The sequence below is a fragment of the Lutra lutra genome, chromosome 15 (assembly GCF_902655055.1).
Source record: "Lutra lutra chromosome 15, mLutLut1.2, whole genome shotgun sequence".
NCBI classification, from domain to species: Eukaryota; Metazoa; Chordata; class Mammalia; order Carnivora; family Mustelidae; genus Lutra; species Lutra lutra.
Window position 1 is genome coordinate 18,899,669 of NC_062292.1, and position 23,901 is coordinate 18,923,569.

The following is a 23,901-nucleotide window of genomic DNA, read 5'->3' on the forward strand; positions in this document are numbered from 1 at the left end:
GGAAAGCACAAGTTTCTCAACAGAATTGCAGTTCGTCTCAGGAGCATAAGTAGTTGTCTTTGAAAGAAAAATAACGCTAGGAAAACAGGTATATTTTATCAGGAAATTTTGAAGATTAGAGATTTGAGAAGATGGGAAAGAGAATAAAGAAAGGAAAATAAAACACTTGGTCATAATTTATGCTAAATATACATCCTTTAATATCAAAGCTCCTTATTTATTTTTTCCCTTTCCGCCTCTGAAGAGTGCAGCTGTAAAAGTTCTTTGTTAAGCCAGTCTCTGTGCTAATAAAGTGGTATCATAGCCAGTGAAGACTCTGGCCCACAGTGACAGTATTGCTCGTGAACTGCTGGAACAAGAGTGTGAAAAGACTGAATTTTCTTCTCTGTTTCAGTGTGGGAGATGCTGTCTGTACCATCTCTGCCGCCACCTGCTTTCCAGAGCCTTTCATTAGTGAAGGAAAGCGACTGGGTTATATTCATCGAAATTTTGCCGGAAACAGATTTTCTGATCATGTGGCCCTTTTATCAGTCTTCCAAGCTTGGGATGATGCTAGGTATGGGTTTGAAAGAAGAAAGTTGTAAGATGTGAGAACTGTCTCGAGTTTTTAATGTATTAGAGAATGACTGTTTATTAATCTGTTTTAGAATGGGTGGAGAAGAAGCAGAGATACGCTTTTGTGAGCACAAAAGACTCAATATGGCTACACTGAGAATGACCTGGGAAGCCAAAGTTCAGCTCAAAGAGATTCTGATTAATTCTGGATTTCCAGAAGGTAGGACTCTCACATTGTAAAGATCTATCTGAAGTGACATTTACGCAGCACATGCACTTGGCAGTGCAGGATATTTTAGCTTCAGACTTCAGACCCTGTGCTTTTTCTGTGATAATCAGATTTTCACATTTATTCATACTTTTTTAAAAAGATTGAAAAGGAAGCAAAAGGTTGTGATGCTCAAATTGTAATCTGCTATACAGGTGATTAATAGATGTTTTAAGAATTGTGCTACCTTGAAACATTTGGGGTTTTTTGGTTTTGGTTTTGGTTTTTTTTAGTCTCTTTTATCTTACGAAGAACAGGTGTAGCTTTTAGCAGTTGTAGAATAAGCAGTTTGTTGAATAACCTCAAATAGTGGTTTGTGAAGTGATTGATCGTTCTGCCCACATGTTCATGTTTAGATGTGAAATTTACCATGTTAAATTTTAAGTGCCTTTAAATAAGGTTTTAGTGTGCTGGGAGGTAAGATGGCTTGGATAATGTGATGAAGAGACAGTAATCTAGCTGTTTATTTCTTATATTAGTTGAGCTATTGAACTTTTGTTCTCCAACTAGATTAAAATTCCTAAAATTGGGAATTTCAGCACATAACCAGAAAGAGCTATGTAGTTGAGAGACAGTGTAGTTGGGCAAGATGGCAAATTTTAAAAGGATATGATCTAAATAACTTACAAAATGTTTTCTTCTGTTGTAAACCAAGTTTGTAGTTTTTTATCAAAATCAAGGAAAAAGGAAGGGCATATTTTGTATGATAGAATCCTCACAATAATCCTGAGATAAAGGTATTGTTACCTTGTTCATAGAAGAGAAAACTAACACAGAAGTTTAAATTACTATTGCAGGTTCGTTCAATTGGGAGGTGGTAAGATTAGAACTCGCGTTTGTCCAGCACAGAATATGTCCATGCTCTTAGTGGTCATGGTCATACTCCCAAATCATGATGAGAAATACTCCTAAAGCATAGTCTGGGTGAAAATATTAGCTCTCATCCAGTGGGCTCCCCTTGGATTGTCACTCCATCTTCTCTAGAAAGAACAGCTGTTTAGGAACAACAGATGTAATACTTTGTTCACCTGTTGGTTAACTCACTCGGAGAGTAGATGATTAACGGGGGATTGGGGTAGGTATCTGGGGTGCCTTTTTGTCTTTTAAGTAATCACTCCAGGCTTGTGTTGTGGTTGAGTCTAAAAGAGAATGCAAGTATTTTAGTCTTCTTGTGGTGGAGACTCCGCAGCATTTCTCCTTGAAATTAATGTGGGTGCAAGAGTTCTGAGAAGACAGGAAATTAGGCAGGTTATCTGAAAAAAGAGGTGAGAAGGAGTCAGTTGTCCTAATTCTCTTAACTAGTTTAAATGCAATATGAAGATTAGCCAGATAATCTGATATTTTTATGCCTTTCCTCTTACAGATTGCTTGTTGACGCAAGTGTTTACTAACACTGGACCAGATAATAATTTGGATGTTGTTATCTCTCTCCTGGCTTTTGGTGTGTACCCTAATGTGTGCTATCATAAGGAAAAAAGAAAGATTCTCACCACTGAAGGGCGTAATGCCCTTATCCACAAGTCGTCTGTTAATTGTCCTTTTAGCAGCCAAGACATGAAGTACCCATCTCCCTTCTTTGTATTTGGTGAAAAGGTAAGAAGAAGAAGAAAAAAAAAGATCAGTTTAGAAAAATTCATGTTGAAGGACCTGCATGGGCCCAGTACATTAAATATCTGACTTTGGATTTTGGCTCAGGTCATGATCTCAAGGCCCCTTTTCAGGCTCTGTGCTGAGCATGGAGCCAGCTTGAGATTCTCACCCTTTCCCTCTGCCCCTTACCACCCACTGAAAAGGAAAAACTTCGTTGAAAATCTACATTGTCATTACTTATTGTGCAGTGGGAACAGGAGTTTTCATTTTTGAAACATAGTTCATTATCACTGTATGGCCATTGATTGGCAGCTGGAATGTCATCTGTTTCTTCTTGCCTCTTTTTTGTCTACAGATTCGAACCCGAGCCATCTCTGCTAAAGGCATGACCTTAGTCACTCCCCTGCAGTTGCTTCTCTTTGCCTCCAAGAAAGTCCAGTCTGATGGGCAGATTGTGCTCGTAGATGACTGGTATGGATTTTTAGATGTGAACTCCAAACTGCATTCTTAGAATTGAGATCTAATAGGGTTCATCTGTTAATCTAACTTAATTTGTGAGATAAACATGACAAAATTTCATGACATAAATGAGATGCTTTATAACATTGTCTTTTCTTGGAGAATGGTGTATCCTGGTAGTATAGTTCAAACTCAGTAGTAAGTCAGTCCAGTGGAAACAAATGCATTAGGGATTGAAGCCACATCTGCCCCCATGCATACCACCCTAGGGCATTGGAATTTAACTGGAACTTGGGTCCTCCTTTATATACTCTGTATGTTGGCTAGAGACTACTGGTAAGCCTGTAGTAACCACCTGACAAAAATGTAATAGATCTTAGTGACCCGTCAGTAGGCTAAGTCGTATTCCTGAAAACTCCAGCAAAGTGAGTCTCTTCTTTCATTCTTTTATTGGAAGCTGAATGATCTGTATTGCTAACAGTATTTTGCTTGATAGACTTCCTGGTTTACGGTACATGCCAGTAGCCAGCTGTGTGTTTTAAGAAGTTAGTGTAAGACTCTTACCATTCTTCGTACCTGTGATTCCCTAAGTCTGGGGAGTTAAAAGTATTAGTACTTACAAGTTAAATTTATTCCATCACTTACCGTGTGTGAAATTGAAACAGTAGTCTTTTGCTGTATGTACCTTTCTTGTACTTTATCGTTTTTCTCTGTTTTAGGATCAGACTGCAAATCTCTCATGAGGCTGCTGCCTGCATCACTGCTCTCCGGGCGGCCATGGAGGCTCTGGTTGTTGAAGTAACCAAACAGCCTAATATCATCAGCCAATTGGACCCTGTAAATGAACATATGCTAAATATGATCCGCCAGATCTCTAGGCCCTCAGCTGCTGGTATCAACCTCATGATTGGCAGTACACGGTGAGTACACAGTAACTTCTCCTTGAACCAAGCAGAGGACAGTGACTTTTGCTGGCCTAAAATTCCCATAGTCAGCTAATAGAGGACTTGTTTATTTAAGTTAGAATTCTAGACAAACACTGAATATAGAATTTAATTCTGGTTAAAACACAGAGAAAAAAGGATGTTACTAACTTTTATCTCTGTTAATAGTATATCAGCGCATGTTGGAGATTGAAAGGGACCTTGAAAGTACAAAGTCCAGGGTGGGTCACATGACAGGAAAGCGACAGAGCCTAGACTGTTCTCTTTCCACAGTTCTGTTTTGCCATCTTTAATGAAAAAATGTTGATGGGCTAAACTGTTGCTTCTTCAAATGAAAAGCCTCAAGGTTTATCTTAGTAGGGAAGTGTAAGAATATGACTGTCTTAAAGATGAATAAAATTTCTCTTAATTCTTAGAATGTTTTATTTGGTTCACTTTTTTCCACATTTTTAATCTTTCTTTGCTCACAATTCTTTATTTGGAAATATTTGATACTTGCAGAGAAGACAGAAGAGTAGAACAGTGAACACTCATATAGTCCTATAACTTAAACTCACTAATCGTGAGCATTATGTGACACTTCGTTTCGTACATGTGTGTGCACACACATACCTCCTTTTTCTTAATCATTTGTGACTAAGTTGCAGAGGTTATGACATTTTACATCGGTATATTTCTTGTGTCTTTTAAGCACATAGCTATAATACCGTGATCACAGCCCCAAAATTTAAGCGTTTAGCAACACTGTCTTATATACATACTAAAATTTTTCTAATTACCCAGAAATATTCTTTAATTTCCCTTTTAAGGATGACTTACTGCTTTCAGTTGTAAACTGTTAATAATTTTAATATATAAAACTAGAATTCATGAAACATTCTGGGTCCCATTTTGCTATAAACGATTTACTTTTTAAATTTTATTAATCATACACATAGTATTCATTGTGTGCCAGGCACTGTGCTAAGTGCTTTTCTGATATTAACTCATTTTAGTATTTGATCTATCTATGATGTAGGTAGCTCCTTGTCTGCTTTAATCTGAATAAGGAAACTAGCACAGAAGTTAAGACCCAAGGCCATATGGCTAATGAATGGTGGGACTGGATTCAAACTAAGGCAGTAATGGCTCCTGAAACAGTGCTGTTATTTATTCTGCTCTACCTTGGTTCTCCAGTGGGTTTAATATAGGATAATTATTGAGGAGTCTTCAAAAAGAAATAATAAGTGTCAAAGGCAGATACAAATGTGGTGCTCATATGTATTTAGGAGAGAAGATTATTTTTGGCAGGAGGGATGGTGATTAAGAAGGCCTCACATGTAATCTGCTCTGTGAAGGACCAAAGTCCAGAACCTAGAAAGGATGGGATAAATACAGGAAAGCATTTAGGATGCGAGAATATAACGGTGGCTTGCATTACACTAGGGAGAATTGAAATGGGGAGGAGTAGATTAGGCAAGTTTGCAGGAAGTAGGAAGAATTGGTGATGGATTGAAATGGGGGGAGCAGGGCAGTGAAGGAGTGAAGACAGATCCTGGCTGTATTTCTGACTTGGACAGCTGCTGAATACACAATGCTAGTCTCTGTAAGAAAAGCTGCATGGGAAGAATAAACAGTTTGGGGTATGCTGAGTTAGAGTTGTTAAGTGAGACATCTTGATTCAAGCAGTTTTTCATTACCCCTCATTTTCTTTGTTTGCCACATGAAACATTGATGTGTAAACAAACCACCACAGGCATTGTTCAAAAAATGTATTTCAGAGTTAATGTAGGCAAATACTTGGTGATAAAGATTAAATAACACTGCCAACTCCCAAGAGCCTCTTCCTTACATGTTACTGCTTTTGTAGGATGCTGCGTAGCTGAGGCTCAGTGAAAGCAAACCCTCCATCTTAAGTTGTAAGGACATACTGCCAAATGGAAGATTTTTGAGAATGAACCAGAAAGAACTTTAGAAAAACAGACGGTTACAGTTGATGCATTGTGTAGCTACTATGGAGTAACAGATTTATTTCATTTTAGTGTGTATTTGTGCACCTGGCTTCATTTTCTTTATGTATTAAATTTTCAAATATAATTGTTTATATTTTATGACCAGTTGAGCTGTATTAAGGATCTTTTGCTAAAGAGGTGATTTTGTACTTTTCTTAGGTATGGAGATGGTCCACGTCCTCCCAAGATGGCTCGCTACGACAATGGAGGTGGATATAGACGGGGAGGTTCTAGTTACGGGGGTGGAGGCTATGGCACAGGAGGCTACGGAGGGGCTGGAGGCTATGTTGGTAGCGGAGGCTACGGTGGCGGCGGCGGTGGCGGCGGCGGCGGCGGCAGCGGCTATGCTGGTGGCTCCAACTCCTACCGCGGAGGCTATGGCGGAGGCTACAGAGGAGGTGTTGGCGGTGGCTATAGAGGTGGCTCCGGAGGAGACTTCAGAGGGTCGAGTGGAGGAGGCTACAGAGGAACGGGAGGATTCCAGCGAGGGGGTATGAGAGGGGGCTATGGGAGTGGTTATTTTGGACAAGGAAGGGGGGGAGGTGGTGGCTATTAAACTTGTCATGTCAGTGCCTATGCATAGACAGTTAAAAAAAAAAAATGCATGCTACCTGTTTTCCCAAGTTGTTTATTTGATGCCAGTAAGTAAACCCATTTTCCACCCATTTTGTGGCTCATTATAGTTTAAGGAAACCAAGCATATAGATTCATTAGTGCTTTTGTTTATATTATGTAAAATACACTGATTCTAAAACTACCACAGTTTGTATTTTTTCTTTAAGGAGTAAAGATATGCCTTTAAAATTAACTTGATATTTTCTTGGCTTTAGTTTAATACAATAGAAAATAAAAGTATTATACCAAATACTGGCCATGTAGTTCATTGTTGATGTTACATGTCATGTTGTTGACGTTACACTGTTACTTGTAGTATTTAGAATAAATAGCCTCGAAATAGAATTGTTCTTCCAGTAAATACTGGCCAGTGCACAATTTCACATGGACCTTTACCCCTTAATAAAACTTGATCTAGGCTGAACATTTTGGCTTTTTCCCAGCTTTGTCTTTGAAAAATCTAAGACCAATGTAAACATTCTCTTTTTTAAGTTAGTTTGCAGTGTGAAAATTAATTTTAATTAGAACTAAAAACCCACAAAATTCTTGAATTAAGGTTATGTTTAGTCGAAGAATGAAGGTAAGTGAAGTGTCACTAATGCATCAAGTTTATTTTAGTAGAGAGTTTTATACATGTATAACATTTTATAGTTCAATAAATTTTCATGTTTCTCATTTGAGATATAGCACAGTACAGTAGAGGTCACAAAGGCGTTGGATTAAATAGATGTGGACTCATCTTAAAGCTGCTCTGGGACATATGAATTATCTTGGGCAAGTTATATTGTGGATTAGAGTCCTTTTCAAAATCTTATTTTATATGTCCTTTAGATAATGTTGATCAGCTGATTATTCCTGCCTGCTTACAGAGTCTCAGACCTATATCTCCACCTGAGATTTCCTTTCCAGACTGAAGAAAACCACCTAATTCAACCTTTGCCCTATCTTATGTTGAACTGTGTGTGGTTTTGGGGGGGGTCTTTTGTTTGTTTGTTTTGCTTTTTAATCATGGAAGTTTCAGCTACTTAATTGCCAAAGCCTTAGTAAATTACCACATGTAGTTAGTTCTATTCCCAAAACACCTTCCATTTGTGCTTTTGTAAGCCAACTACCTGCTCTATTCCAGCTCTCATTAACTTGGATGTACAGTGATGCAGCAACCTCTTAACTGGTCTCCCTGCTGGAAGTCCTCCTGTCTACAATCCATTTCTCCATATGACAGCCAGAGTAAACATTCCCATTCAGATCTAATACCACTGCCACCCCCCCCCTCCCGGCCTAAACCAGTGATTCCTGCTCCAGTCTCAGTCGTCTTTACCAACTCTCCTTACCAGCCATAGCAGTTTGGTCACTGCACCGTGCTTTCTCTTCGCCTTTCATGCATATTGTGGAAACTTGTACCACAGAAAGTAAAAATTCATTAATGCCTCGCTTAACTGGTGCTCATTTCTCCAATGACTTCAGTTAGAAATGAGAAATCGAGATGACCAAAATGGTGGAGAGAGATGTCAAATTACATTCTATAAAGCTTGCAAGAACAACTTAGGCATAGTTCTAATAATCTTCGAGTCTTTGGCTAAAAACCTAAGGAAGTGCCTATGCAGATTTCTGTAATTCTTCTCTTTGTGACTGTCTCCTTTCTGTATTCTGCCCCATAAATCATAGCTATCCTCCCTCAACCAGCCTCTGTCTCTTCAGCTCCATGAGACTGCTTGTGCTGTGCTTCGTTCTTTATTCCTATGCCATGATTATCAAAATACCTTCACAGAAAGCCTGGGTGATCTTAGGGCTCATCTCATTTGTTTCGCTTAATTTGATGATCACAGTCCTGCATTGTTTGATTCCTGAAAGCAGCTGATTCAGATACATACACACAAACCTATACATATGAAGATCTGTATATAGTATTGTGTGTGGAGATAGTTTTTTTAAGAAATCATTTTTAAAAAGTCATTTGGTGTTCTACTTGTTTACATGGGAGTGGGAAGGAAAATAAATAGCAGACTGTTATCACTGTAAGTAGAAGTCAATTTAAGTCCATTTTAATTGTCAGTCCATTATAACATCATATCCAGAAATCATTCCTTCAAGAGAATGATCAGACTTATGGGGCAGAAGACCTCATGGAGTACTTTGTGGCGTATTAATACCTGAAGATTCACCCAATGTGTTACGGTTCCCTTCTCAAACCTTCCTCTGATCTGCCTAGAACAAAAAGAATATTCAGTTAAAGGGATGTTGCAGCAGGTGCAAGATGACTGAACAGTGTTTCCGAGATGAGAGCTGATTGCACCTCTCCTAGACACAGTATGGGGGAGAGAATTTGGAAAGAAAGAATATATAGAGCACCACACACGTACATTAGGGTTTGGCAGTATAGTGAGAGTTGGCACTGAGAAAATTGGGTCTGCCCTTCTAGAAATTAGGCAGGGATAAGAATGGACCTGTGATGGCATCTTACTTAGAAGCTTGAAGATTATAGCAGTGACAGCCCAGCAGCTTTCTTTGAGGCTTGAGGCTGGGGGTGATGTAGAAGGGAATTGCAAATTTCCTTTGGGCCCAGACAGAGGCCAAAAAGTAAACTGGGGCCGTAAGTTGATGGGCCATTTCCAGGAAGCCGTGCTGAAGAGCTCTCTGTGCCTAGAGGCTGTGTTGGCGTGTTTGTTAGCAACAGCTGCAGTTAATGGGATCTCCCATGCTGTGGAGCTGCACGTAAAACCCTCGGGACATCGCCTGTGCCAAAGGCACAGGCCAGGAGAACATGAACAGTGTGTCAGCTTAGGATCAGCACAGACAACTAGAAAGAGGACATGAACTGTAGCAAATCCCGTATTTGAAAGCCAGTTAGTTTCCCTGCCTTTGATTCTAGAAGCAGAATTGGGATTGTACGGCAGTAAAGGACACTAGAAATGAAATTTTGAATTGCACTGAAACTGACATAGGTTTTGGTTTTGACTGGAAATAAGGTTCTTGATTTCCACTGGATTTACCTGAAAGATTTGGCCAGAAGACAGGAGCGTTATTTAAAGTGTGTTTGTGTGCCTTTGATATTTGTGGACTGTCCTGTTAGGTATAGTGTAAAAGGTTTCTGACTCACATGGGGAAAATTTACTGTTGAATCTTTCAGAGCAAACTGAGGTTATCAGACTATTTTAGTGATGATTTCACTTTTAGGAAAGAATCTGCTTCCTGGGAATTAATTAGGGTGGAAAACTGGAACAAGTTGGTCACTCTAGGATTAATGTTCAGGGGAGATCATTCAGGAATTTCCAAACTTTGAAATTGCGTTTATTTCCTTCAAACCTAGAAATGAATTTAAGTATGGAGGTAATAAAGGAAATTGTCTGCATAATCCAGTGTTTAACACTTCTGACTTGAACCGGTAAACCTGTATTTTCCTTGTTAACCTGTAAAAATGTAAAATAACTACACTTAGTGATTATTTTTAATATTTTAGTAAATATTCAAATGACTGAAAATTTATACTTTTTTAAAGATTTATTTTTAAATCTTTTTTTTTTTTAATTTATTTTCAGCATAACAGTATTCATTGTTTTTGCACCACACCCAGTGCTCCGTGCAATCCGTGCCCTCTCCAATACCCGACACCTGGTTCCCCCAACCTCCCACCCCCCCGCCTCTTCAAACCCTTCAGATTTTTCAGTCCATAGTCTCTCATGGTTCACCTCCCCTTCCAATTTCCCCCAACTCCCTTCTCCTCTCCGTCTCTCCTTGTCCTCCATGCTATTTGTTATGCTCCACAAATAAGTGAAACCAAATGATAATTGACTCTCTCTGCTTGACTTATTTCACTCAGCATCATCTCTTCCAGTCCCGTCCATGTTGCTACAAAAGTTGGGTATTCATCCTTTCTGATGGAGGCATCATACTCCATAGTGTATATGGACCACATCTTCCTTATCCATTCGTCCGTTGAAGGGCATCTTGGTTCTTTCCACAGTTTGGTGACCGTGGCCATTGCTGCTATAAACATTGGGGTACAGATGGCCCTTCTTTTCACTACATCTGTATCTTTGGGGTAAATACCCAGTAGTGCAATTGCAGGGTCATAGAGAAGCTCTATTTTTAATTTCTTGAGGAATCTCCACACTGTTCTCCAAAGTGGCTGCACCAACTTGCATTCCCACCAACAGTGGAAGAGGGTTCCCCTTTCTCCACATCCTCTCCAACACACGTTTCCTGTCTTGGTAATTTTGGCCATTCTAACTGGTGTAAGGTGGTATCTCAATGTGGTTTTAATTTGAATCTCCCTGATGGCTAGTGATGATGAACATTTTTTCTTGTGTCTGATAGCCATTTGTATGTCTTCATTGGAGAAGTGTGTTCATGTCTGTCTGTCTATCTATCTATCTATTTATTTGTTTGTTTGACAGACATCACAAGTAGGCAGAGGCAGGCAGAGAGAAAGGAGGAAGCAGGCTCCCCGCTGAGCAGAGTCCCGATGTGGGGCTCGATCCCAGGACTCTGGGATCATGACCTGAGCCAAAGGCAGAGGCTTTAATCCACTGAGCCACCCAGGAACCCCGAAAATTTATACTTTTAAAATAAGAAATACAAGGGCGCCTGGGTGGCTCAGTGGGTTAAGCCGCTGCCTTCGGCTCAGGTCATGATCTCAGGGTCCTGGGATCGAGTCCCGCATCGGGCTCTCTGCTCAGCAGGGAGCCTGCTTCCCTCTCTCTCTCTCTCTGCCTGCCTCTCTGTCTACTTGTGATCTCTCTCTGTCAAATAAATAAAATCTTAAAAAAAAAAAAATACAATAAGGTTTGGTTAACCTTCTGATCTAAATTTTAAAATTTTTTGGCATTAGTAATAGTTTTGAGCATTTCAAAATAACCTAGAATTTCTAATGATACCTATCAGTGGCTTCAAAATTTTATTGGTAAATTTAAAAAATGTGCATCTTATGCAGCCACAAAATCTGAAATCACCAAAAAATTTATATTATAATGTTCAGTATTAAAATACTGAGTTACACAGTTTCCTGAGTTTTCTACAGAACAAATCAGAGTTTTCTATAGAAAAAAGCAACATATTTTGTTAAAAGACAACTGTTTGAGACTTCGGTTGAGCAATAATATGTGAAAGGAAACTTAAGTGTTACCCAAATCAGTGGTCGTAAGCTGTGGACTGAGAGGCTTCTTTGAGAATATGGTGATAGCTATGGGCTGTCCACCAAAAGGCGGGTACATAAAATTTACTTAAAATCTCAGTAGTTCACAGACTCTTGAGACCGGTCTTTATATTTCAGTTTAAGAACACCTGATTTGGTTCAGTCACTGAAAGCATAGTATATTAATGTAGTTTTTAGACCTGTCCTCAAGTGCAGTGCTTTCTGGTTGTAACCGTTCAGTCTAGTAAGGTGTCTCACCAAGAATGGCAGCTTGCTCCTTATCATCAGAGCAACTTGTCTGTGTCCTGTGCTGCCAGAGGAATGTCTTTCAGTCTTTTGATCTGTAGCCACCTGCCATTTTCACTGCCTCTACTTCATGAACTGACAGGCTCTAGTACCGTGGGTCCCATTCTGCTCTTCAGTTGAGTCTCTACTCTAGCTGCTGCTGGCGTGGTATGGGAAAAGAAGTCTCCACTCCCACTACCAGTCTCATAAGAAAAAACAAAAAAGGATTAAAAATCATCCCTTTTCATTGCACATCGCAGGCCACTCTTCTAATCTTGATTTGTCCAGTCTCCCACCTTTAGAGTCCTCTAACATTTTCATCCCCAGCAACTTGAAAGTCCTGGATTGTAAATCTTACTTCTGTTTTTGGCATAGGCAGAGACCCATGAGTATCATTCTTTAACACTAACAGTTATTACTTGGAATGCACATGCAGTGTGGGATGTAATGTTCCTAAGACCAGTGTCCGTACTCTATGAAACTTACAGTCTAGTAGGACAGCCAGATATGTACACAAAAGGGAAGGGCAGAGCAGGAATATAGAACCTTCCTTCCTTTAGGTGAGACTGAAGAACAGGCAGGAGAAATTCAAAGCAGAGAGGGACTCAGTCAATTGGTAATGCCTCTGAAGATGGAGGAAGGAAGCCAGAACCCAGGGAATGCAGCTGGCCATCAGGAGCTGGGAGCAGCCCTCAGCTGACAACTGTCAGGGAAACGTCTAAATCCTACAACTGCAAAAAACAACCCCGCCAGCTACCCAGATGCACAGGAAAGAAAGTTCCTGTCAACACCTTGATTTTAGCCCAGTGAGACCCATGTCAGACTGCAGCCTACAGAAGTAAGATAAATTGGTGTTAAATCTTTAAAGTTGTCATTTGTTACACTGGAGGGGAAAGTAGAGACGGGAAGGTAAAGGAGATGTGAAATACTAAATTTCTTACATGCTTTTGCGTGCTTGAGAAACATGAGAGTAGGGAACACGACCTACTCTGAAGTGGGCCTGGAAAAGAAATTGGTTGGAAACCAATGGCGGCAACACACAGAAGGCAGATGACCGGTGAGTGCGCGTTGTGCTCATGCAAAGCTCTTGCTGTTTTTGCTCTCAAAAGATCCTTTGTCCATCACCTCTTCTGGGAGCCGAAAACAGGTAGAGGGAGATGATTGGAAGGGAAAATGCCTCCCCTTACAGCTCATTAAATTCATTATAGAAAGACCGTTCTTGTTAAAGCCTCCATGAAAATACCTGCAGTTATCTCATGTCACCCAGTGAACAAGGCCTTGTGTAGAAAAAATAAAAGTCTCTTGATGAAACTGAAGAACAACCATGCCTAATTTGACTCTCAAATCAAGAGATTCTCTTTGACAAACAGGGTCGCCATTGCTAAGTTACACATAACGTGAAGTAAAAAAAATCGAGGAAGGAAAATAAGTGTGTGAGCCCGAGTGTTTATTTCCTTTTATATACTAAGGCCAAAAATAAAATCAGTATAAGTACTGCTTTGTAGAAAAGACCACTAGTTGTATCTTAGAAAATGAACCCCCCCTAGGGGCACCTGGGTGGCTCAGTGGGTTAAAGCCTCTGCCTTCAGCTTGGGTCATGATCCCAGGGTCATGGGATTGAGCCCCATAATGGGCTCTCTGCTTGGCAGGGAGCCTGCTTCCTCCTCTCTCTGCCTGCCTCTGCCTACTTGTGATCTTTGTCTGTCAAATAAATAAATCTTTAAAAAAAAAAAGCCCCTATTTTAGAGGACACATAACCTCTCCAACTTAAAGATTAACTCTTAAAAAATGCATAATTTCTAGCTTCAGTTGTAGTTAGGTGGAGCCATGTAATTAGATTCTAGTGGGAGGGAGGCATGAAAGTTGGAATAATGTAATTGTAGGAAGGTCCTATCTCCTGCTGCATGGTTGGAATTTAAACCATGGCTTGAACTATTGCTAACTTGCTATCTTGGCCCATGTGGTGATTTTGAATGGAAACCATACAATGGTAAGACAAGATGGAATTCTGACATTACAGGTTTTTTAAACATTTTTTATTTTATTTATTTATTTATTTATTTATTTTTTTAAAAGATTTTATTTATTTATTTGACAGAGAGAGATCACAAGCAGGCAGAGAGGCAGGCAGAGAGAGAGAGGAGGAAGCAGGCTCCCCGCTGAGCAGAGAGCCCGACGCGGGGCTCGATCCCAGGACCCTGAGATCATGACCTGAGCCGAAGGCAGCGGCCTAACCCACTGAGCCACCCAGGCGCCCCTAAACATTTTTTAAATACTTATTTGAAAGCGTGAGCAGGGGAAGGGGCAGAGGGAGAAGCACACTGCTGAGCAGGGAGCCCAAGGCAGGGCTTGATATCCTAGGACCCCAGGATCATGACCTGAGCCACACAGGCAGATGCTTAGCCGACTGAGCCACCCAGGCACCTCTATATTTCCATATTCTTTATCTCTCATTTTGGATTTCCTAGTTGCAGCTGAACCAAATTCTATCTAATATAGTGAGTGCTATAGTGCTGTCTTACCTTATTCCAGTTCCTAGCTGGATAAATGGGAATGAATCAGAATTAGCTATAAAATTTTTTTTCTATTACTAATATAGAACACCTGATGCTTCTTACTAGACTAAGACTATCAAAAACAATGTTTAAAACCAAATTGTTTTGGAATTAAATAGTGATGATGGTGGTACCTATATACTAAAAATATACTACATACTGTTAAATTATAGACTTCAAAAGGGTGAGTTTTATGGTGTATGAATTATATCAAAAGTGTTACTGGGGCCCCTGGGTGGCTCAGTGGGTTAAAGCCTCTGCCTCCGGCTCAGGTCATGATCCCACGGTCCTGGGATAGAGCCCTGCATCCGGCTCTCTGCTCAGCATGGAGCCTGCTTCCCTTCCTCTCTCTGCCTGCCTCTCTGCCTACTTGTGATCTCTGTCAAATAAAATCTTTAAAAAAAAAAAAAAAAAAGTGTTACTTAAGTTAAAATGAATCATCCAATGAAAGCATTAGAATGTTTAAATATTTTTTAATTAAATAGGTTTTTAATTTAAAACCACCATTTCTTTGGGATATGAGAACTATTTACTAAACAAATCTCTGAAATATAAAACATTAACATAAATCCACATACTTTAACTTGTGACTATTCTGATATCCCCCTTCAAGTTTGCTTCTATTTTATTGTTGTTCATCTCCAGGTTCAGATTCTGCATTACCCTGGAGAGCATACTGTCATCTTTTTTATCCCCTGAAGCTGCCCCTTTGTTGAGGGCTTCTTCTGCTACAATAAAAAATTGTTCAGTTGGTTGAAGAATGCTTACACCATAGCCATTATTGTTGTAAATATGATTATTAGTCATCTTCAGTTTTGGTGCTGGAAGAACCTGTTAAATTATTCAGGGAAATTAGTTTTCAATAATTTCTATAAAAATAAAATACATACTCTAGAATTTATTCTTAGGTTTACATGTTTCTTTAAAACAACAATCTGTTTTAAGCAAGCAATGTTTTCCTCACACTGCTTATTGTCATAATAACCAAGGAAATCTCTAATATTGAAATATTAAATGAAGTTTTCAATTTATTTTATATAGTATAACTTTAATATGTAAAGCTTTATATATAAAGCTTTAATATAACAAATATATATATAAAATATATATATAAAGCTTTAATGTAACAAATATAAAAGTAATTTCAGATACTGACAATGCTAAATTTTCAAATAATAATGTAATTTCAAATAATTATATTTAATCCAGAATTCTAGGGAAAATGTTCATCAACTACACAAGTCTAGAGAGGGACCTAGAAGAGTAGAACAAACAGAAGTAGAAAGGAATGGGAAGACATTTCACTTATAGATTATTGCTATTTTAATTGACTATTTTAATTGACTAGCTTAAATTATTTTACAAATTTTGAAAGACTTAAGTTTTCTTAATATATTTATTATTTTTTTATTTGCTTTACTTTCCAAAACATATTACAGATCTGCCCAATAAAAAATCTGAAACATTTTTATAAAAGCAAAACTATCCACTTCATCAGTTATCTGCTAAGAATTTAAGTTGAAACTATTAAATTAGAAGGCTAAACTTATTTTATATCAGCCATCATTTAAACTATATTTTAATTATCTCTACTATTCTTTTCCAGATCAATAACAGACTAAACCTTGTCTAGACATAATATTTTAGCATTTTTGTGATAATTCAATTCTTATAACAACTCTATATTTAAGAAATATGAGAATACCTTCATATTAACTCCACCTAAGGTGCTTTTTGAGTTATCACTGGTTCTGAGGTTATTACAATGATGAATTTCATTCCCTTCTAAAACAGCTGTGCTTCCAGGGTACAGTTCAACACCAGCACCCTGTAAATTAAAAGCAAAACAATCTCAAAACACACATGTACCTCCAAAATTTTCTTTAGATTTAAAAATTGTAATTCTATTTTACCACTCTCGACACACTAAGTTACACAAAAATAATAGTGCATGTGATGATTTACTTTAGAGATAATGTTTTAAAACGTTGAAAACTAGTATTAATCTGTGTTAGAAGATAATCGGGCCTAGAAGGAGGGTTGTGGTCACACAGTCTCACTGAGTCACATTCTCTCCCACCCAAATGAAGTCTTTAGGAGGGAGCCAAAAATCTCTTCAGAGCAATTTTTTCAATTGTTATAAAAATTTTTATATATTCTAACTCCCTCAATGCTACTAATGTCAACTTCCTCAGTTTAGTGGAAATTAAGTCATTCTGTTAAAACATCCTATTTTCATCATTTAATCTTTTCATTTAGTTTTGCAATACTTCAGTGGTCTTTGTTAAGTAAATGTTAACAAGTTAACTGACTCATGATCTGTTTTGTAGCCACCAATTTCTAGATTTTTTTAAAAAATCACATTTAAAGCCAGTAATTCTTTGGACTTAACTTAGTTCATTTTTCCTACGTGTGCTATGATGCCCTGTACTTGTGCTGATTTTAGCAGTTTCTAAGCTTGATTATAACTCAATTCAAAGGTGAAGTAACTTATCCTTTGCACAGTAAGTTATCTATTGTCAATAAAGCGGTCTTTATAAAAGGAAATACCTGGGCACCAGTTATTTCACTGTCTGTAATTGTCAGAGCAGCCCCTGTCAGAACACACACTCCTGTTCCTTCACATTTTAATATACAGTTTTCTAGAGTCATGTGACCAGACTCCACCACCACAATACCATCAACGGTCCCTTGTTGTATCAAAGAGAGATGCATTAGCTTCACGTTATCAGCTTTAGACACCACGAAACTGTCATGAGAAGGTTCAGAAGTAATCATAATTTCCTCTCTTTTTCCAACTCCTGATTCATTGAGACAAAACAGAATTAATTCAGTAATCCCAAAGTTTAAAGTCCTTTAGTCAAGTCATTCAATAATACTTTTTCTTTTCACATATTTTTAATAAGTAATATATCTAATTATATACTTAACTATAATGTAATCTTTTGTCCATATTTGATGCCATGATGGGAGAATCTGGGTTTATAGTCAATATAAATGTACCTGTATATTTATTCAATATTCTTATTCCATAATACATTTTCCTAAGTTTTCCTATTACATAATCAATAGTCATTTAAAAAGTGTCTAAGATACAAAAATAACTACCTTACCATGACTAAAAAAGACTGTCATGTGAATTAGGTTATAAGAGTAATCATATCCACAATTTTGATCTAGAATAAAGCAATCATCTAAATTTAACAACAGTGCAAAAATAAGGGGTCGTAGCGTCAAGGCTTTAAGATTTGAAAATGATATACTCCTTATTACGCATGCAGTTCAGCAAAATACTAGTTACAGTCATCAAGATCTAATGAGTTTTTGCTCAATTCTTGAATTGATAGGCAAAGCCTCAGTCACCTGGTTCTTTTTCTTTTGGTCAGACAGTGGGAATATCCTTACTTCAATGTTAAACAGCAGAATTAAAGTTACTAAATAGGTTCAGAACCTAAAAGAAATTTTAGTAAATTCTTCTACTTTAGCAAGTTTGCATGTGAATTAACCTGAGAAAATGCTGAATATGTTTTAATACAGCCTTACATTTGGTTTTTCTTTTTATAAAGACTTTATTTATTTCACAGAAAGAGATGGCAAGCAGGCAGAGAGGCAGGCAGAGAGAGAGAAAAGGAAGCAGGCTCCCTGCTGAGCAGAGAGCCTGATGTGGGGCTCGATCCCAGGACCCTGGGATCATGACCCGAGCCGAAGGCAGAGGCTTTAACCCACTAAGCCACCCAGGCGCCCCTGGTTTTTCTACTAAAGTGATAAGAAATGCAATAGAGGAAGAAAAAGTAGTTTGGGTTAAAATATTACAAATAGGTTTTTTGTTTTTTTTGTGGTTTTGATCTTTTTAGAATCTGTGTTTGTAGTGCTACACTGTCATGGAGAATAGTCTCATTGATTTGCTTTGGTACATTATGTCCAAATGAAGTCACCTGTACAGATAATATACTCATGAGCATGTGTGAAAATCTTAATTAAAAAGATACATAAGGGATTTTTGTGTTAGGCAAATCATGTTTATAGTATATAATTTTTCCAGAATACATTGTTACAAAAAGATGGCAAAGGATGCCCTAACCCTTTATAATGATGTCGTCAGTCAATAAAGCAAGATTTACAGCTTGATATTCTCCTGGAAAAATAACTACTGTATCTCCACTGTAACAACTGTCCAAAGCCAAATCCAAATCATCATGCTGTTGGAGAAGTGTGTCTGAAGATAAGTCCTTTACCTGAAAAGAAGAAATAAAACAGTACACTTTTAACAATGAATTAAACTGAAACAGGTCATTTTAATCAGCTAACGTATTGGTGACGTGTGCTTTTCTCAAAGACTTACCTTGTATATTACACTGTAATACACTGTAAATATGTTTTTATGTTCATTAAATTGTTCCAACTATCAGTGCATCAACTAAGGGAATGGTGAAATGGGGTTTTCTTTACAATCACTAATAATTTTACAGCTATGAAAGACTGTGTGCCAAGAAGGCAGAATTTGAACTAGCATACATATTACCTCCCAAGCCTCACAACAGTTCTTTGAGGGGAAATAATATCCCCTTATCAGGTGAAGGACTTTGAAACTCAGTGAGATGAAATGATTTGCCCAAGGACACAGAGTTGGTGAATGGTTAATCTAAGCTTTAGATCCAGGACTTTATGACACTAGATCTCTTTACAGTCTACTACTTTATTTTCTTTAACTCAAACTAATCCTATAATTTTAGTAAATCAATAAAACCTTATATATTAAATACTCTAGAACTAAATAAAAGATACCAGAAATCCACTTAGAGTAGAAAAGGGAAGAGAACTTCATTATTAGTACCATAAAGAGTGGGGAACTCTCAAAATAAAATTTGAAAACTAAAAATATATTCTGAGAAAATGCCTGTTATTTTATCCCTATAGAATTGGCATTATTGAGGGTATGTGAAATGGTGAGTGCTATGAAGTATGTAAGCCTGACGATTCACAGACCTGTATCCCTAGGGCAAATAATACATTATATGTTAATAAAAATAAAAAAAGAAATGGCATTATCATTCATATATCTTTTTTCTTATAAAGTGGTTAGAAGAAAAACAAAAATGAAAATATAACAAATTGAAATTTTAAGCTAAATAAAATATATAGATATTTCCTTTTTAGTCTTTTTCCCATGCATATACTCGTTACTCCTAATACCAACATATCATACCATACGTATACATGGCTTTGAATCCTGACTTAAAGACTTACTTATTTCAGAGAGAGAGCATGAGTGGGAAGGGCAGAAGGTGAGGGAGAGAATCTCAAGCAGCTCCAGGCTGAACACAGAGCCAAGAGTCAGATGCTCAACCAACTCCATGACCCAGACAGACACCACTGAACCCTGACTTTTCATTACATCATATCTTCCCATGTCTTTATTTTTTCAAAGGCTAATTTTTAGTCATTACATAATAATGCATCATATGGGCATATCAGTTTTTCATAGTTGATTTTCTTACTCTTATTTAGATGGTTTGCAGTTCAATATTATGAAAATACTATGACAAATAAATCCTTATACACATCTCTAGTTAATTCTTTGGATAAATTATCAGATGGGGGAATTATTGTGTCAGAAGTATAAAAGATTTTGTGTCTTGGATACATATTGCTAAATTGCCCTCCTGAAGAGTTTAAACAATTAAAATTTGGTTTGAGAACTCATTTTGCTGTAAACTCATCAGCATGGGGTTATCTTTTAAATTTACAAAATATTTGCCACCTTAATAGGCAAAAATCCTCATTGCCTCATTTTAATTTTCATTCATTTGATAAGCAAGAGTGAACATTTTTTCCATATATATTTGGAACTCATAATCCTTACTAATTCAGCAAACTACTATATTCATTTATGGTGTATTCTAAATACTTTGGTGGCAGAGAGCACAAGGATTACCTCTAAATAATTTGGAAGAACTCAAAATCCATCTCACTTATATTTTTCTTATTCATGAAAATAGGAAACCCAGGAGAAAGAAGTTTGTGAGGGGACATAATGAGTTTAGTTTTGATGCCAGTTAATTTGAAATACTGGTGGAGTCACTAAGCAGAGGTATCCAATAGACTGCATATAGGAGTCTAGAATATAGGACTAACATTTGGGCATAAAGATCTGGGAGTTACTTAAGCATAGGAATGGATAAGATTAGCTACAAGACTGTATGAAGAGGGAAAGATAGCACTCTAGGATGGAACAATGAAAAACATTAAAAGAACAGGCAGAAACAAAAGAAATCTCAAAGCTGAGGCTAGGAGTAGCCAAAGAGGTGGTAAAATCAGGACATCGAGATGTCAGGAAAGGAGGAACGAGTTGATGATGTCGGGTGCGGAAAGGTTAAATGAGATGGCGATCTTCGAGTTGTGCTTAGTGCATTTAGCCACAGCTTGGTCCCACATCGACCAGAAGGGCATTTTCACTGATGTTCTGGTGGCAGAAACAAGATCACTGTGAGTAGAGGCATGAATGTGAAAGCAGTAGAGACAGATAAATATGTCAAGAAGTTTTCCTATGTAAAAGAAGAGAGATGTGGTATTGAGGATGTATACTGTTTTATTATTTAAAAAAAAAATTGAATACATCTCAGTACATTTAGGAAGGAAACAGAATGATATAAAAGAGAAGTGACGTCATGGAAATGGTGGAATGAAGAGCTCCAAAAAAATGGTTCTTCCACTGAAGCAAATATTAAGTTGGGAAAAAAAAAATGACAGAATCAACATTTTTGGAACCCTGGAACCTAATCAAACACAGCAACCATGCAAATGCTTAATGAAGAGGCTGTCAAAATTTGGTAAAAAGAAAAAAATGTGGTTTTGCTTAGCTGCCTACCATCTTCTATTCCCCAGCTTGGCAGCAGCTGTGAAAAGAACAGCCCGTGTTTCTGTGGCTGGCTGGTCTGAAGCAGGCATGGGGTGGGGGAAATATGAACCTTATTCTCAAAAACAGTGCGGTTGTGAGGGGCAGCTTTGTCTGTCAAGCATCTGATTCTGGATTTTGGCTCAGGTCTTGATATCAGGGTGTTGAGATGGAGCCCCTCATCAGGATTCACACTGGGCATGGAGCCTGCTTAAGATTCTCTCTCTCCATTTCCTTCTGCCGCTCCCTTGCTCTCTTTCTTGGGGGGGGGGGGAAGTGTGGTTTATTTTGAGACCAGTCAGTATCTCAGGGGAAGGACTGACAAAGCTGACTTGTTTAATATCCTCCTCAGAACTGAGCAGCAATATAGGTATCACTTGATGAAAGCATTTAAAAACATACACTACCCATAGCTGTCTGGGGCAAAGGAAAAGTCTGCAGAGGAGGAGGCTGAGAAGGAAGATTCTTGGGGAAACAAGGGCTGAAAAGCACAGGGCCAGGGCTGGATGCATGCTCAGGAGAGATATGAAAGCACCCCAAGCTTTGCTTCCCACTGATCTTTGGGCCCCATAGAAGCAAGAGGTGAAAGCCAAGGCAGAGTTGTAAGCAGCCTGGCTCAGCTTTGAAGGAGTGCCTTAGCTTAGAGCTAATTTGCAAAGACTGTGAGATATTTTTTGTTTTTGTTTCTTAGCTACTGGTGTTTATGGAAATTTGTCAGGTAGCTGGTTACCTGCTGAGATTACATAATAGAATTTCAGTAGCCACACGCAAAAAGAAATACAGCTTTTGCAAAAATAGTTTGGAAAATTTGCTAACCATATGGACAACTGCAGTCCTCAAAAATTAATAGAGCAAACCCTGGGGATAGGGTAGACTGATTTCCAGAGTTATTAGATTATAATATTCAAAAAACCGAGTTTCAACAAAAAAGTTACAAGACATTCAATGAAACAGGAAACTGGCCCATTTGCAGGAAAAAAGATTTATAGAAACCACCTCTGAGGAAGCCCAGACAAGCCTTTGGATTTATCAGACAAAAACTTGAAATAAACTGTCTTAAATATGCTCAAAGAGCTAAAAGAACCCATGGACAAAAAACTAAAGGAACCAGAAGGGCAATGAACAAATAGACAATATCTATAAAGAAATAAAAATTACAAAAAGAACCAAATGGAAATTCTATTGTTGAAAATCACAATAGCTGAATTAAAAAAAAAAAGAAAAAACTCACTAGAAAGGCTTAGATACCATATTTGAGTGGGAAGAAGAAAGAATCAACAAATTTGAAGACAGGATGATTAAAATATCCAGTCTCAGGAGCAGATAGAAAAAAAGCACAAAGAAAAATAAACAATGTTGATGAGACCAGTGATACACCATCAAGAATACAAACAAATGTATTATAGGAGTCCCAGAAGGAGAAGAGAGAGAGGAGCAAAAAGAATATTTGAAGAATAATGGTTGAACACTTCAAATTTGTTGAAATCTGTGAATCTACACATCCAAGAAGCTTAATGGGCATCAAGTAGGATAAACACAAGCCAAACCAACACATATGATCAAACTGTTGAAAGTGAAAGAATCTTGAAAGCAGTGAAAGAGAAGCAATTCGATATATACAAGGCAATAGGATTAATGGCTGATTTCCTAACAGAAGTCACAGAAGCCAGAAAACAGTGGGATGACATATTTAAGGGGGGTTGGGTACTGTCAACCAAGAATTCTATATCTAGCAAAACTATCCTTCAATAACTTCTCAAATGTATGAAGCAGCAAGACTGTGGATCTGGTTCAAAATGGTATCACTCTCAAATGCAGTCTTTCTCATATTTGTCTCCTATCCTTTCCATAGTTACTACTAGCATAGTGTCTAGCAATAAGGTTTGTACTCAGTAAATAGTTGCTGACATTTATTTATTTAGTACTGATTATATGTTAATCACTGAAGCGGATGTAATGGGAGAAAGAAGGCATTAAGGTCAGACAAGAACCCTACCCTCAAAAAAGAGGGTACACAACTACAACTTAAATGAACAAATAGGGATAAAGTGCATTTCTTACCATGTCAGTAGTCATCACTTTTGCCACAATATGTGTTATAGTCTTTCCAAAATCTCTTTTTCCCTTCCGGCGCCTCAGAATTCTTGGGAAAAAAGGTCCATGAACTCTAGAGTTCAAAACATTTATTATGACGATATTAACCTGAACAAGACTCAAGCTATGCTTACTTATAAAATAAAACTTGGCACCAAGCATCTTTGAGAAGTAGATTTCACTTATTTTAAGCTCCTTGAGAGCAATGAGCAACTTGGGAGCAATGGAATGATTAAAATCTTTTAGATAACTGAATGTTTACACTCTCGAACTCTAAAATCTTTTCATTTTCATGGTTTGTACCTGGAAATCTGTATGTAACCCACTAAAATCAACACCTGTCACCTCAAATCTTTAATACAGTAGAAAATTTTCCTGATTATACTTTCATAGTCCACTCAGTTGTGGACTCAAAACAAAGCAAAGATCAGTTAGGTCTCCGATACTGAGGCATAAAAATGTTTAGAGAAATGCCCAGTTTTAGATACTGTGTTCAACTAACAAAGTGTTTTGTTTCAA

General features: G+C 37.8%; 2 protein-coding genes across 3 annotated transcripts in view; one reads left to right on the plus strand and one right to left on the minus strand.

Annotated features, from left to right (window-relative positions):
- DHX9 (DExH-box helicase 9) overlaps positions 1-6,672 on the plus strand; it is a 53,828-nt gene extending 47,156 nt beyond the window's left edge. For both annotated transcript variants that reach the window (XM_047704615.1, XM_047704616.1), the window contains 6 exons: positions 395-556; positions 648-775; positions 2,187-2,416; positions 2,769-2,884; positions 3,592-3,792; positions 5,967-6,672. In XM_047704615.1, coding sequence (XP_047560571.1) covers positions 395-556; positions 648-775; positions 2,187-2,416; positions 2,769-2,884; positions 3,592-3,792; positions 5,967-6,363 — 1,234 coding nt within the window. In that variant the 3' untranslated portion in view covers positions 6,364-6,672. The remainder of the gene's footprint in view (positions 1-394; positions 557-647; positions 776-2,186; positions 2,417-2,768; positions 2,885-3,591; positions 3,793-5,966) is intronic.
- Positions 6,673-14,675: 8,003 nt separating this feature from the next.
- Positions 14,676-23,901, minus strand: part of SHCBP1L (SHC binding and spindle associated 1 like) — a 42,604-nt gene continuing 33,378 nt past the window's right edge. The window contains exons 6-10 of the mRNA XM_047705481.1: positions 23,350-23,455; positions 18,475-18,628; positions 16,944-17,194; positions 16,099-16,221; positions 14,676-15,224 (exon numbers count right to left, since the gene is read on the minus strand). Of these exons, the coding sequence (XP_047561437.1) occupies positions 14,973-15,224; positions 16,099-16,221; positions 16,944-17,194; positions 18,475-18,628; positions 23,350-23,455 (886 nt within the window). The 3' untranslated portion in view covers positions 14,676-14,972. The remainder of the gene's footprint in view (positions 15,225-16,098; positions 16,222-16,943; positions 17,195-18,474; positions 18,629-23,349; positions 23,456-23,901) is intronic.